Here is a 14,762-nt window from a genome sequence, read left to right on the forward strand (position 1 = left end):
GCAAAATTGGCAATCAGCTGTCAAGACTGTTTAGAAAGGTTTTTCTTCATAGGTTTGATTGAATGTTTTAGTGATTTGGGTTTTTTATTTATTATTAACATTGTGAAGAAAAGCTATAGTCCTAGGGAAGCAATAGTTAATTCAATTGCGCAAATTGCTGCTAGTACTAACTTCACAGCCGTGAACTTTCAAATGGGAAGAAACGACAAAATTTATGAGCATTGCCCCAGAAGCAATTGGCAAATTTTGATAAGAAAATTGTTTTTTAAACTAATTAATACACTTATGTATTGACACAAAAAATATAAGGAATATTAACTTACACTCTTTGCCATGTCTTCGAACTCAGGCACTTAATAGAATACAAGATTGTGCCTTCCGAATTAGCCGTGTCGTATGAACCCATGAATAAACAAACAAAAGGAAAGGGAGTTACTTGTTTGTGAAGAGGAAGAATAGGCGAAAGCAATGAAAATAACCAAACATAAGAAATTATACGCACACACACATACTTTCTTGCCACGGCGTCTTCCACATAAAAACGCAAACAAATTGTATTTGGAGGTTTTATATTAATTTATGCTTTCACAATTTACCACACGGCACTTCGTTTTCATTAGTTTGTTTAGTTTATATCTAAAAAATCACAATATTACCAAGCCATTCAGTGAATTTTAACAAACATGCAAATTCTCCTCCTTTCGTTTGTTTTGCATTGGAAATGGACCTGATGGCAGACTTGTCAAAATTAATGTGAAAATAAAGTAACTGTTTTGGCAAGGCGCCACCTATGGTACTCAATTCGCTTTGGATAGGCAATTGATATCAGAAGAGCTCTAGCTTCACCCAAGGCCAAGGTGGATTTAATAAGGTGACAGCATTCACCCAGCTGAATTTTTCGCCGTAGGCATGGCTTACGTCAAAATGATATGCTTTGTATGTATGTATTGGTATGTTTACATTCGTATGTTTACATTTGCTTGCTGATTTTGACATGATGCTTGCACCAAACGCAACAACAAATACATGTAGGGTTTTACTTATATGTGTTTGCTGTCACCTGTAATAAATTCGCCTTGCCCAAGGCGTATTAAGTCGAACGAAAACATCGTATTCGCTTTTTTCCTACGTTATTTCAATTTGTATTTATTACTTTTTTTAAATTTAATGGGAAGTAATTGAAATGTTTTAATGTTTAAAATATAATAAATCTGATTTATAATATTTTGTTGGATTTGAGTTCACATCTTCAGGTTTAATTTGTACTTCCTTGTCGAAATGTGCAAAACCATTCTGTTTTGATGCTAGAGGCTTGAAATTTGTACCTGTCCTTGACCTTTAGTTAATTAAAATATAAATTTTATTATAATTCTCATAATTAAGCTTTTTCCTGCTTTACTTACACCGCCTTTAGTACGTTCAAAGTAGGTATATTTTTGGTATATGCTTTAGCACCCGACGCTTCTAGCTCAGCTAGTTCCTTTGGATGCATTGTTCTTTTGTGAAAACGACAACTAGGCCCAGTTGAAAACCGTTTATCACAAAAGTCACATGAATAAGGTCTGAGATCCGTGTGGGCAATTAAGTGGTTTTTCAGTGTATTTGCGCGTTTAAACAACCGGCCACAATAGTCACATTTATGTGACATCTTATCGGAATGCACCAACAAATGACTTTTGAGCGTAGCTCGCGTACTCAGTTGTTTACCACATTCAGGGCAAATATACTTGTCTCCATGTATTTGCATGTGCCTCTAGAAAATTATTTTAAAATAATTTCAATTATTATTGAATATACATACATATTAAATGTTCAAGATATTACCTTCAGACGACTTTTTACTTTGAAACAAGTACCGCAAACTTTGCATTCAAATGGCGAATAATCAGTGTGTTGCAACATATGTTCTCTGAGTTGTTTTTTCGTGCGTAAAGTCACCCCACATACTTCACAAATAAGTGGTTGCTCATCTTCATGCGTACATCTTATATGTTTTGCTAAACTTACTTTTGTTTCGAATTTTTTATCGCAATGTAAGCAGGAAAACGTTCTTGGGTGGTCTTTCATATGTTGCCTTAATTTTAATGCATTTTTGAATGATTTCGGACACTGGGGACATATTATGTCTCCATGTCTCGTTTTCATATGAAGAGTATAGTGCCTGATACGTTGAAAACTTTGAGAGCAAATTTTGCAATAATAGCTACATTCCAGGTCCTGATTGTGTACATTCGAGGAGTCCTCTGATTTTTGTGTAACCTTTTCCGAATCGTTATTTTTAGACTCTAAATCTATGTCACTATCTTCATTATCGCTAGTATCTTCGTCTTGGGCTATCGGAGAATAATCTTTGTCAGAACTACCTTTTTCATCACCGATCGGATCAATAAATTCTCCCTTCTTTGTGTACTCTTGTAAAAATATATCCGTTTGCACTTCATCCGATTTCTTTTCACTTTTTACATCAATTCCTGATGATTGTGATATAGTTGTGACAGGCAAATCAGCAATGAAAATTTCTTCAACAGGCAGTTTACTGTCATTAGGTGGAAAAAATGGTGCATTTTCAATTAAGTCATATTTTTCAAACAAAGCTTTTGAGTTAAGTTTGCCTATGTGTACATGATTTTGTAGATCGTCGTACATTTGCTGAACTTTATTTACTCGCTCTCTAAACCTTATCAAGGATTTTACCAGTTGGTAACATTCTATACAAACCAGCTGCGAGAGTTTTTCATCCTCTTTAATCTGCAAAATATTGATATAAGATATTAAGTTCTGGTATGTGTTATTTGTTTTCCTACGTGAATCCGAAAGAAATCCTCTATGACAGGGGCAATACTACAACTACTACTACTACTGTATTCATTAGTTTTTGGCACAAGTTGCTGACACTGTCCGGAAATGACATTGATATATTGTGTATCAGCTCTAGCACACAGGCGACACCAACTTTTCCATTCCACAGCTGTGAAGTCCATTGCTCCTATACCACAAAGTTCTTGCTCATTTAAGCGTAAATCTGCCATAATAATGAACTAGCTCTAAAAAACGTAAAACACTTTGGTTGTTGAGAAATTCTAGATAACACCGTGCGTACAGGGAATACATGAAAAAATGTTTGTTTTTGATTTTACAAAATTTTTCTATTTATCTGCATATTCACAAATATATTTTTAAAAATTTGGCAAGAAAAGTACTTAAAATGTTTACTAACTTTGTTGCATCTGAGGTGAAACACAAATTCCTCGATACAATGAAACATCGATAGTTATATGATTCGATATGAAGTAATATACTCGTGTAATGGCCTCTGGCGACGATCCAGCATGCTTGTCCAGCAGGCTTATATGTGTGCGTGTCGGGTGACACTCGTACTTGCTTCGTGTCACACATACTTGTTGTCGGCTTTTGCTTGATGAAAATCAAAAATTTTAGATATTAGCGTCAAGCACCCGACACGCACACATATAAGTCTGCTGGACAGCATGCTGGAGCGTGACCAGAGGCCATAACAGCAATTTACGTCTTAATCGATTGCGAAATATCGGTTTTTATTCTTCCACAGTCACAGAATATTAAAGGTGAGATCTTTCGAAAACCGCTACTTTATTCTTCGCGATTTCGACAACTGGTTGGCCGCATTTTGCAATTTGCAATTTGCAGCTTTGCACATTTGTATTCACCGTATTCGTGAACAAACCTATGGTATGAGCATTGACTTTATAGATTTTTTCAGTACCAGACTTCAATTTTGTTAAACATTTCCCAAGTGACGTCATCTGTCAAATCATCTCGGAGCCGAACAATGGTCTGCTACGTAGTACACCTTTAAAAATCTTTTTACCATTGAAATGATCGTGCAGAATTCGGCTGCCGAATCCACAAGTGACGTGACCGTCAAAGTTCCCCTCACAATTTTCTTTTTCACCATAGCTAAATAGCAAACCCGTCAATCTATCATCCTTTTGTATAGAGATTGCTGCTGGAGCGAGTCCTTGGGAGCGAGTGAGAACGTGAGCGCGAAATAAAATAAATTCAGTTGTAATTCATTAACTCGCTGTCCCTTTAACCACACGTTGGTGTGGTGACTAACAGTTACTTTAAGGGCATATTCCATGCTTATTATTTTATATACGTATTTACTTTATATACGTATTTATTTTACCAAATTGTAAAACTACTACTGATTTAATATTTTTTAATAAGAAAACATAATTCATCGCCCGTATAAAATAAAATACGAATGCTGGGGCATACCTCACCACACCACTAAAGGGATAAATGATGCCTCTTCAGCAACATGTAATTTCACTTCCTTTTGTTTGCTTGTTCATAAGTGATGACGTCGCAGCATGACCTCTTATTCTATCAAGCCCTATTCCTGCGTAAAAAAATGCGTACACCCATGCATTATTTATTCTTGACAAACGCCAATATGTATATTCATATTGTTTTATATTTATTTTACGTTATTCTCATATCTACTTACACGTATGTTTTATTTTTAATTCTATACTATTTTTTATTCTTCTTAAAATTACTAAAAGAAATCTGAAAAAACTACTTTTAATGTACACATGCTTTGTTCATTAACTTTTCAGTAAAAATTTTCAAACAAATTTTTTTAATTTAATTATTCCTTTTTCCACCTGATTTTATTATTTTCTCAATTTTATGTGGGGAAAATATTCACATAATAGGGTTTGACAAAAAATACTACTGTTTGAAGGTTTTTATTGGCAGAAACTTGCATTTTTATAACGTTGCTTGGTCAATGGTGCCTTTTTCTTTTGAAAATGTTTCGAGTTCAAAAATGCGTTATCTGTAAAAGCTCGTATTAAAATTTTTACACCGAAAAATACTATCTTGATGAGTTGCGTCTCCAGTGCTGATGAGCATTGTTCAAGGTATCACGAACAAATTATTTCAATTTCATGCTTTTGCTTTGCGTTTAAAATTTAAATATAGTAGTCAGAAATGCGATTTCTTTTATATTAAGTACAAAATATTTGTAGCATTTCACTTATATAACGTTTGCATTGGTAGTTTCTGTTATTTTTGAGTTTACATCTTCATTTGAAATATCTCTTTTCTTATCGAAGTTTGCATAGCCGTTTTGTTTCGATGCCAGCGGTGTGAGATTTTCTGCCGTCCGAGAGCTAAAGTATAAAAACCATCATAATAATAACAAAACATTTAGTTAAAAATATCGCATTAGATCATCTACTTACACCGCCTTTAATACGTCTAAGTTGGGTATATTTTTTGTATATGTTTTTACCCCAGACGCCTCTAGCGCAGCTAACTCCACTGGATGCATAGTCTTTTTGTGAAAACGACAGCTCGGACCAGTTGAAAATGTTTTGTCACAAAAGTCACAAGAATATGGTCTAAGGCCAGTATGTGCAATTAAATGGTTTTTAAGCGTTTTGGCACGCTTGAATAGCCGGCCACAATAATCACATTTGTGGGGCATTTTATCGGAATGCACCAATAAATGACTATTGAGTGTAGCTCGCGTACTTAATTGTTTGCCACATTCTGTGCAAATATGTTTGTCCCCATGTATCTGCATGTGTCTCTGGAAATAGTGCTATAATTAATACAATGTTTGGGTATTTCTGAATTCTTCTTACCTTCAAACGTTGTTTTTGCTTGAAGCATTTTCCACATTCTTTGCACTCAAAAGGAGAATAATCTGTGTGTGTCAACATGTGTTCCTTTAACTGTCCTTTAGTGCGAACAGCGTCGCCGCATGCTTCGCAAATAAATGGACGCTCATCCTCGTGTACAAATTTTACATGTTGGGCCACGTATTCTTTCGTTTGGAATTTTCGATCGCAATGTTGGCAGGGAAATAGCTGACGATGATCTTTCATATGACGCCTTAAACTTGATTCACTATCGAATGATTTAGAGCATTGCGGGCATATAACTACACCATGCTTTTTCTTCATATGAACTGAGTAGTTACCACTACGCTGAAAACGCTGAGAGCAAATGTTGCAAGTATATTTACTTTCTTTCGAGATTTCTGAAGAATCTTCAGATTCTATACTTTCACTGTTTACAGCAATATTTTTTAATTCTTGTTCATCGTCATCTGAAGTATCCATTTGAATATTGAAATCCCCACTTCCGGTACTACTGTCATCTTCCTGCGCTGGAAGGCAATCCTTTTCGCCAGAATTCACAACTTCTTCGCCAAATGGATCTTGGAATTCATCTTTCTTTTCGAACTCTCTAATAAATACCTCAGTTGGCAGTTCATCAGATAGTTTTTCATCTTTCACCTCAAATTTCGATGAATGAGCTGTACTAGTGATCGGCGAATCAGCAATAAAAACTTCTTCTACCGGCAGTTTGGCGTTAGGTTTTGCCTGTAGGGTTTCGTCTTTAGATAACCCATATTTTTCATATAGAGCCAGCAAATCTAGTTTTGCTTTGTCATCACTATGCTGAAGATCATCGTACAATTGTTGAACTTTCTTTATATTTTCACTAAATTTGACGAAAGATGCTATTACATGATAACACTCCGTACATATCAATGGTGATAGTTTTTCGTCTTCTTTGATCTGTTAAAAAAAGGACAAGTTAAATGCTGTTTGTGATATTCATATTTAACAATAAGCTTACATGAACCCGAAAGAAATCTTCTATTGTAGAAGCAATGTTGAAGGTGTAATTGATGTTTGCAGGTATTGACTGGTGGCATTGTTGAGATAAAACATTAATGTACTGAGCATTAGCTTTCGCGCAGAGACGACACCAGCTTTTCCATTCCTCAATAAAAGGATTGCTTCTGATATTTATCCAATGTTCAGTTTTAGTTAACGATATATTCGACATATTAATGTCTGAGGTACGATTGCCTTTTCTTAATTAATTGGTTTGGCTCAAATTTATATGGCTTCACTCTATTCTGCAACACTTAATTATTTTCGGTTTACTTTATTACTCCTGTTAAATGTCGTTTATTGGACAAAACAAAGTGGACTCACTCGAGAATTTTAATATGAATACATACTGAAATATACCTGCATTTCAGCAATTTGTTACAATTGTTTATAACTTTTTCCCATTTGAGAAGCAAATATTTTCTCGGTATGTTAAAATATCGATAAGTGCAAGGATGATAAATTACCAGGTTTGCTTTTTAACTATGGTGAAAAAGAAGATTGTGAGGGGAATTTTGGCTGCCACGTTTAAAAACTAAATTTAACTATGATGAAAAAGAAAATTGTTTGCCAAATTCTGCACCATCATTTGGCAATGGCAACAAAGCAGCATGAGTATAGATTGAATTGATTTTTTTCGTATATCTTTAATACAATCTTAACGTCAGCCGAAATTTGAACAATAAATTCACAAATATCCACACCCGTGCAATCAGTCGTTGTTCAGACGGTAACGAAGTATCATTGGTTGATTTTATCATATATTACCAGCACAATCTTTGTTTTTGTCACATCCCAAGTGACGTCAGCCCATCAGCTGATTCTGTCAATTCGCTGAGAGCCGAATAAAGGTCTGCTAAATAATAAACCTCTAAAAATCTTTCACCACGGATAAATGTACGATTTTCAAGTCGATTTTTTCTATTGTTGGAGAAAAAAGCATAACACCAAGGTGAATCAATACAAGGTGGCTCTGGTAGAGAAATATATTTTTTTTTTTTTTTTTTTTTGAAAATTCAAGAACAACTGCTTCTTTGTTGTCCCATTACTTACTAAAATATGTATAAATTTTGTTATATTTTTATTCAAATCAATTGTTAAATAAAAGTCAGAAGTTAATGGCAATAAAGCTCAGTTGCTTTAGTAAACCACTTAATTACTTTACTATTCGTTTATACTAATACATAATAATAACAAAACATTTAGTTAAAAATATGGCATTAGGTCATCTACTTACACCACCTTTAATACGTCCAAGTTGGGTATATTTTTTGTATATGTTTTTACCCCAGACGCCTCTAGCGCAGCTATCTCCACTGGATGCATAGTCTTTTGGTGAAAACGACAGCTCGGACCAGTTGAAAATGTTTTGTCACAAAAGTCACAAGAATATGGTCTAAGGCCAGTATGTGTAATTAAATGACTTTTAAGCGTTTTGGCACGCTTGAATAGCCGGCCACAATGTTCACACTTGTGGGGCATCTTATCGGAATGCACCAATAAATGACTATTGAGTGTAGATCGCGTACTTAGTTGTTTGCCACATTCTGTACAAATATGTTTTTCCCCATGTGTCTGCATGTGTCTCTAAAAATAGTGCTATAATTAATACAATGTTTGGGTATTTCTGAATTCGGCTTACCTTCAAACGTTGTTTGTGCTTGAAGCATTTTCCACATTCTTTGCACTCAAATGGAGAATAATCTGTGTGTGTCAACATGTGTTCCTTTAACTGTCCTTTAGAGCGAACAGCATCGCCGCATGCTTCGCAAATAAATGGACGTTCATCTTCGTGTACAAATTTTACATGTTGGGCCACGTAATCTTTCTTTTGGAATTTTCGATCGCAATGTTGGCAGGGAAATAGCTGACGATGATCTTTCTTATGACGCCTTAAACTTGATTCACTATCGAATGATTTAGAGCATTGCGGGCATATAACTACACCATGCTTTTTCTTCATATGAACTGAGTAGTTACCACTACGCTGAAAACGCTGAGAGCAAATGTTGCAAGTATATTTACTTTCCTTCGAGATTTCTGAAGAACCTTCATATTCTATACCTTCACTGTTTGCAGCAATATTTTTTAATTCTTGTTCATCGTCATCTGAAGTATCCATTTGAATATTAAAATCCCCACTTCCGGTACTACTGTCATCTTCCAGCGCTGGAGGGCAATTCTTCTGGCCAGAATTCACAAATGGATCTTGGAATTCATCTTTATTTTCGAACTCTCTAATAAATATCTCAGTTGGCAGTTCATCAGATAGTTTTTCATCTTTCACCTCAAATTTCAATGAATGAGCTGTACTAGTGATCGGCGAATCAGCAATAAAAACTTCTTCTGTCGGCAGTTTGGTGCTAGGTTTTGCCTGTAGGGTTTCGTCTTTAGATAACCCATATTTTTCATATAAAGCCAGCAAATCTAGTTTTGCTTTGTCATCACTATGCTGAAGATCATCGTACAGTTGTTGAACTTTCTTTATATTTTCACTAAATTTGACGAAAGATGCTATTACATGATAACACTCCGTACATATCAATGGTGATAGTTTTTCGTCTTCTTTGATCTGTTAAAAAAAGGACAAGTTAAATGCTGTTTGTGATATTCATATTTAACAATAAGCTCACATGAACCCGAAAAAAATCTTCTATTGTAGAAGCAATGTTGAAGGTGTAGTTAATGTTTGCAGGCATGGACTGGTGACATTGTTGAGATAAAACATTAATGTACTGAGCATTAGCTTTCGCGCAGAGACGGCACCAGCTTTTCCATTCCTCAATAAAAGGATTGCTTCTGATATTTATCCAATGTTCAGTTTTAGTTAACGATATATTCGACATATTAATGTCTGAGGTACGATTGCCTTTTCTTAATTAATGGGTTTGCAACACATTATTATTTTCGGCTTACTTTATTACTCGTGTTATCGATTGGACAAAACAAAGTGTACTCACTCGAGAATTCCAGCAATTTGTTACAATTGTTTATAACTTTTTCCCATTTGAGAAGCAAATTTTTTCTCGGTATGTTAAAATATCGATAAGTGCAGAATGATAAATTTACCAGGTTTGCATTTTAACTATGGTGAAAAAGAAGATTGTGAGGCAAATTTTGGCTGCACGTCACTTGGAGATTCGTCAACCAAATTCTGCAAGGATGATAAATTTAACTATGGTGAAAAAGAAAATTGTCTGCCAAATTCTACACGATGATTTGGCAATTGCAACAAAGCAGCATGAGTATAGATTGAATTGATTGTTTTCGTATAACTTTTATAAATACAATCTCAACGTCAGCCGAAATTTGAATAATAATTTCACAAATATTCACACCCGTGCAATCAGTCGTTGTTCAGACGGCAACGAAGTATCATTGGTTAATTTTTTTCATATATTACCAGCACAATCTTTGTTTTTTGTGCAAACACATCCCAAGTGACGTCAGCCCATCAGCTGATTCTGTTTATTCGTTGGGAGCCGAATAAAGGTCTGTTAACACCAAGGTGAATTAATACAAGGTGGCTTTGGTGGAGAAATATATTTGTTTGTTGCTTTTTTTTGGAAAATTCAAGAACAACGGCTTCTTTGTTGTCACATTGTTTATTAATCGATCCATCAATGTGAACTACTTGGATTTCCATTATTCCCCTATTTGTCATTATAGGCAGAACTCTTCCTCCAAATTCATCCATTCTTAACGACATTTTCTTCACCCTCTCCGACAGATGGTAAACTATTGGCATTGTCTCTGGCTAAGGAAGTTAGTAAATAACTTTTTACTGCTCCAGTATCATTCGCACCTTCTTCGTTTTGTACATCTTCCGAATATCGGAGTGTCCACCCGTTGTTTCGAAAGGAAATTAAGAACTTTTTTCTGTGAATCCTGTTTGTCATATAAGGGGACTTCCGTGACAAATTGCTCTTCTTCTTAAATGGTGAACATTGATGGTCTTCCTCAACCAATTGTTTTTCATATACAATACAGTCATCGTCTTGCGGTATTTCTTCCATTAGTTCCTCTAATTCTACAATGTGCTTCTCATATATTATAATCTCCCCATCACCATCTGGGTTGTCAATAATAACGTCTTGTGCTGCTTCTCATGTCTATAGCTGGCATTCAATGCATTTTCTTCCTGTTGTTGTAGCAGCATAACCATTTCCCGTACAGATACGAAGAATTTTGCTGAATTTCGAGTTCGCTTAGCAACAACATACTGAGGCAGTTGATGAGACAGAGAATGATGATGATGCAGATAGTAGCAGTCCCGTTGAGTTCGTGAAGGACGATAGTCGCGGCGCTGGTAAAGAAATATGCAGAAGAATCGTCCTGGCCACTTCCGCGTGAATGACAATCCCGGACTTTGCGTGGGTGTCTACATACGGAACCATCCTCCAAAGATAAAAATCACCTGCTTACTTTCCAGGAAAGTAATAAAGCAATAAAGAAAGATTGCCATATTAATACGTTGAAGAAAGTATTTTGAGTTTTTCACAGAAAAAATATATTAAAAAAAAGTAACAATCAAAGAGGCAGGTCACGAAATTAAGGAGAAAAAATACCAATTAGGGTATTCGTTTTTGCTGTATATTTATAATAGCAGATAATTGATAAAAAGACTTAAACGAAAGGGAAGTGAAATCAAATTTCTATAACCGAAAGAAACAGTCAATATCGCAATTGTTTTCTGCTATTGACATAACTGAAGGCTGCTTGTTATTAAGGCAGTCATGTTCAGCTCGCCCATTCGCCTCGAAATTATTTTCCGATAGACTGTTACCAAGGCGAACCTATTAAAGGTGATGTTGTTAAATCAGCTGAGTTGTTTTTTTTTATTTCGCCGTGTCCATGTGGCTGTCAGCTCAGAATGAAACAAGGCGAATTCATTATTTGCTTTTTTGGTTTCTCAATTCTTTGCTTTGACAATTAAACGTACAGAACAGTGTTGTTGGTCTAGTGCCACCACCTTTATTGAATGCCCCTTGACTGTTACTCTAATAGCGTTTGGTGATTATTTTTATTATACGAGCAATTACCATAAGGTTATTAAAAAATGTCTCTTAGTTATTCTAGTTCTTTCATATTTTGTTCAACCGCTGGAAAATTACTAGGATGCTGTGAAATGTTCTACAATTGTGTTTGAACAAATAGCTTCACGTTTTCTCACTGTTTAATTTATTTTTACGAAATTAGCTCAATATTTTACAGATATTATCAATTCCACTTCCGTTTGCACATAAGTACTGTAAACGATAACGCGTAATTAGAAATTCAAAATAAATTCGAAATTCTTTAACTCGAGAACTTGGCCAATGATATTCCTTAATATATATTCTGGTATTCTGCTTGCATTACAACGTTGTTGGGCTTGTATTATATGTAGTGTAACATGTTGCTGGTTGATTAATATTTGACGACAAATCAATCAACATCAATTAGCATTTTAACATTTTCTATATAAAAACAATCATTTAGCGATTCTGGTAGTTTGTTGACAGGAGAATTTACCGTCATTTTGGGAACACATCTACAGGTTAAATATAAACATTATTTAATACTATTATACATATGTATATGTACATTTGCACTCACAGTGCCTGTAATGTGTCTAAACTGGGTGCATCTTTTATTTCAACGTTTTCTGCTGCCAACGCTTCCAGCTCAAGCAATTTCTCTGGATGTTTTTTCTTTTTGTGTTGACGTCGACTCGAAGGAGCAGAAAATGTTTTATCGCAAAAATCACATGCATACACCTTATCACCCGTATGAGTATTTAAGTGTACTTTCAGAGTTTTGGTCAGCTTGAAAGCACGTCCACAATATTTACACTTGTGCGGCTTTCCTTCTGAATGAACCAGTAAATGTTTATTAAGTGTGCACTTAGAACTCAATTGCTTGCCACATTTTGTACAAATATGTTTTTCTCCATGAATATCCATGTGTCTCTATAAATATGAATAGTTATGTTTAGCATATATAGTATAACTTTGTTAATAGACTAAATCTTACTTTCAGTCGTTGTTTTTGTTTAAAACACTTTCCACATTCTTTACATTCAAATGGCGAGTAGTCCGTGTGTGTGAGCATATGTTCCCGTAGGGTTGTTCTTGTATGTACAGCTTCGCCACATTCTTCACAAATGAACGGACGTATGTTTTCGTGAACAAATTTGATATGCCGAGCCACATGAACTCTTGTTTGGAATTTTCTATCACAGTGTGAGCAAGGAAAAATTAGTCTTTCTTCAAGCGGCCGATACTTTTGCATGTGACGTTTCAATTCGTACTCAAATTCGTACTTTCGAGGACAATTGGGACAACTGTAAGGAGTTGCTACTCCAACAATTTTATGCTTTTTTTTCATATGAATTGTATAGTTGCTAGCACGCTGAAATCCCATTGAACAGATTTTGCAAACGAACTTGGGATCTATTAAGACTTTTTCGGATGCTCTTTTACGCTTTTTGGGGTTTTCATTTGCTTTGTTTGTGATACGAATTGGATTTTTATTTAGCTCTTCTTCAAAATCTTCACAGCTACTAGTGCTATTATCCTGACTTAATAACTCAGTATTCTGTTGTTCGCAATCATTATCTGATGAGCGTTCAGTTTTGGGTGCAATGTCCGGCTCTGTTATTACTGGTAAATTTGCAACAAAAATTTGTTGTTTCACTGTTTTTCGATCAGACACCTGCGTCTTAATGTTTGGACATCCAGGAACAAAAATGGTTTCAACCGCCGGTTTAGTGTCCACCGGTTTAAGCTCCATTGTTTACGGTGCACGTCAGCAGTAAATACACATCTAATTTCAACCTTTTCCAAAACAAAAGGGTGTGTACAATATTTCTCGATTTTTAAGTTAACGATAATTCATTGAAGCATTCCGATTATTTCTAAATATTGTCTCCATTGTATACGAATTGATAACATCTGATATGTTTCTCTAAAGATTTGATGGTTTGAGTGACAAAGTGAGCTGGTTTTTTGTTTTTTTTTTTGTTTACATTCTCATTGAAATTTTGACATTTAATCACCAATTTGCCAATGCGAAACACAGGAACATTTTGTTTTTATTCTCCTGTTATCAGCTTCTCAATTCGTGTTGTTCAATTCTTTAGCAAGATTAAACTTGAACTAAATTTATACATTTATAACTAACGTTTAAATGTTGTTGTTCTTGTGTTACCTATGAAAGAAATGCGTTTAGTTCTATTTAATTGCTTATTGTACCTTTTCACCAAATTTTACTTAAGTTCCTTGGTTTATCAGTTATTGTAATCGATATCATCTAACGACTGTTCTAAGGAAATCGCTGTTCACTCGGTGTTGGCCCAAGAGGAAAGGGAAGATGCGCAAGATATGTCAAACTTTCCGGTGTTTCTTTTAAGTTACAAACTTATAATAAAATATATTGTATAACTTACTACTTTCGACCGCCGTAGCCGAATGGATTGGCGCGTGACTACCATTCGGAATTCAGAGAGAACGTAGGTTCGAATTTCGGTGAAACGCCAAAATAAAGAACAAGTTTTTTCTAATAGCGGTCACCCCTCGGCAGGCAATGGTAAACCTCCGACTGCATTTCTGCCATGATTAGAAGTTTTTTTTTTCAGTGTTGAAGAAATAGCTCCTCATAACAAATATCTGTCGTTCAGAGTCGGATTGAAACTGTAGGCCCCTCCATTTGTGGAACAACATCAAGACGTAAGCCACAAATAGGACGAGGAGCTCGGCCAAAAAAAGGGTCTAAGCGCCAATTATATATAAATAAAAAACAAATCATAAACAAAAATATAATTTGAAAAAAATAATAATAATAAAAATAATATTTAAAAAAAATAATAAAAATACTATCACCTACTCTCTCATCATAAACATTAAATGGAACAAATTGCGATTATTACCAATAATCAGGTTAATGACGGCTATTAACGATTAATAATCAGATGGCTGCCGTTCATGAATGTTGGTCCGCAACTATTCGGTAGTGTACAGGTTCAAAACACACTGTTGGCGCGAAAATAGTCATTCCATATGTTTTCTCTAATGGCGATCGCCCTCGGCAAGTAATGGT

General features: G+C 35.1%; 5 protein-coding genes across 6 annotated transcripts in view; 1 reads left to right on the forward strand and 4 right to left on the reverse strand.

Moving 5' to 3' along the window:
- LOC128863634 (uncharacterized) overlaps window positions 1-3,241 on the reverse strand; it is a 29,662-nt gene extending 26,421 nt beyond the window's left edge. Inside the window, exons 1-4 of the mRNA XM_054102884.1 lie at window positions 2,805-3,241; window positions 1,825-2,748; window positions 1,404-1,753; window positions 1,192-1,336 (exon numbers count right to left, since the gene is read on the reverse strand). Coding sequence (XP_053958859.1) covers window positions 1,192-1,336; window positions 1,404-1,753; window positions 1,825-2,748; window positions 2,805-3,029 — 1,644 coding nt within the window. The 5' untranslated portion in view covers window positions 3,030-3,241. The remainder of the gene's footprint in view (window positions 1-1,191; window positions 1,337-1,403; window positions 1,754-1,824; window positions 2,749-2,804) is intronic.
- Window positions 1-14,762, forward strand: part of LOC128864425 (zinc finger protein 600-like) — an 86,443-nt gene that overhangs the window by 65,133 nt on the left and 6,548 nt on the right. The window lies entirely within an intron of this gene.
- On the reverse strand, window positions 4,463-7,101 carry LOC128864435 (zinc finger protein weckle-like). 2 transcript variants are annotated; one of them, XM_054104094.1, is made up of 5 exons: window positions 7,008-7,101; window positions 6,643-6,936; window positions 5,640-6,581; window positions 5,235-5,584; window positions 4,463-5,162 (listed from the first exon to the last, which is right to left on the reverse strand). In XM_054104094.1, exons 2-5 carry the CDS (start codon window positions 6,853-6,855, stop codon window positions 5,027-5,029), a joined length of 1,641 nt encoding a protein of 546 aa, XP_053960069.1. In that variant the 5' UTR covers window positions 6,856-6,936; window positions 7,008-7,101; the 3' UTR covers window positions 4,463-5,026. The 2 variants fall into 2 exon arrangements, with proteins under 2 accessions (XP_053960069.1, XP_053960068.1); XM_054104093.1 differs by having other exon boundaries at window positions 6,643-7,095.
- Window positions 7,354-9,840, reverse strand: LOC128864438 (zinc finger protein weckle-like). The gene is made up of 4 exons (XM_054104096.1): window positions 9,317-9,840; window positions 8,326-9,255; window positions 7,921-8,270; window positions 7,354-7,604 (listed from the first exon to the last, which is right to left on the reverse strand). Exons 1-4 carry the CDS (start codon window positions 9,527-9,529, stop codon window positions 7,472-7,474), a joined length of 1,626 nt encoding a protein of 541 aa, XP_053960071.1. The 5' UTR covers window positions 9,530-9,840; the 3' UTR covers window positions 7,354-7,471.
- LOC128864442 (zinc finger and SCAN domain-containing protein 12-like) lies at window positions 11,313-13,607 on the reverse strand. Its single transcript, XM_054104102.1, has 3 exons — window positions 12,699-13,607; window positions 12,282-12,634; window positions 11,313-12,216 (listed from the first exon to the last, which is right to left on the reverse strand). The coding sequence occupies exons 1-3, from the start codon at window positions 13,455-13,457 to the stop codon at window positions 12,111-12,113; spliced, it is 1,218 nt and encodes a 405-aa protein (XP_053960077.1). The 5' UTR covers window positions 13,458-13,607; the 3' UTR covers window positions 11,313-12,110.

The sequence above is a fragment of the Anastrepha ludens genome, chromosome 5, assembly GCF_028408465.1.
Source record: "Anastrepha ludens isolate Willacy chromosome 5, idAnaLude1.1, whole genome shotgun sequence".
NCBI lineage: Eukaryota > Metazoa > Arthropoda > Insecta > Diptera > Tephritidae > Anastrepha > Anastrepha ludens.

What these genes read in the sequence shown, in the direction of transcription:
- LOC128864435 (XM_054104094.1), bottom strand. Translation starts at nt 6,855, where the DNA reads ATGTCGAATATATCGTTAACTAAAACTGAACATTGGATAAATATCAGA. An exon ending in AGCAAAAACAACGTTTGAAG is followed by an intron (nt 5,585 to 5,639) that starts GTAAGAAGAATT and finishes CACTATTTCCAG; the next exon opens with AGACACATGCAGATACATGG. An exon ending in TTAGACGTATTAAAGGCGGT is followed by an intron (nt 5,163 to 5,234) that starts GTAAGTAGATGA and finishes TTTATACTTTAG; the next exon opens with CTCTCGGACGGCAGAAAATC.
- LOC128864438 (XM_054104096.1), bottom strand. Translation starts at nt 9,529, where the DNA reads ATGTCGAATATATCGTTAACTAAAACTGAACATTGGATAAATATCAGA. An exon ending in AGCACAAACAACGTTTGAAG is followed by an intron (nt 8,271 to 8,325) that starts GTAAGCCGAATT and finishes CACTATTTTTAG; the next exon opens with AGACACATGCAGACACATGG. An exon ending in TTGGACGTATTAAAGGTGGT is followed by an intron (nt 7,605 to 7,920) that starts GTAAGTAGATGA and finishes CTCCAACAATAG; the next exon opens with AAAAAATCGACTTGAAAATC.
- LOC128864442 (XM_054104102.1), bottom strand. Translation starts at nt 13,457, where the DNA reads ATGGAGCTTAAACCGGTGGACACTAAACCGGCGGTTGAAACCATTTTT. An exon ending in AACAAAAACAACGACTGAAA is followed by an intron (nt 12,635 to 12,698) that starts GTAAGATTTAGT and finishes TCATATTTATAG; the next exon opens with AGACACATGGATATTCATGG. An exon ending in TTAGACACATTACAGGCACT is followed by an intron (nt 12,217 to 12,281) that starts GTGAGTGCAAAT and finishes TTTAACCTGTAG; the next exon opens with ATGTGTTCCCAAAATGACGG.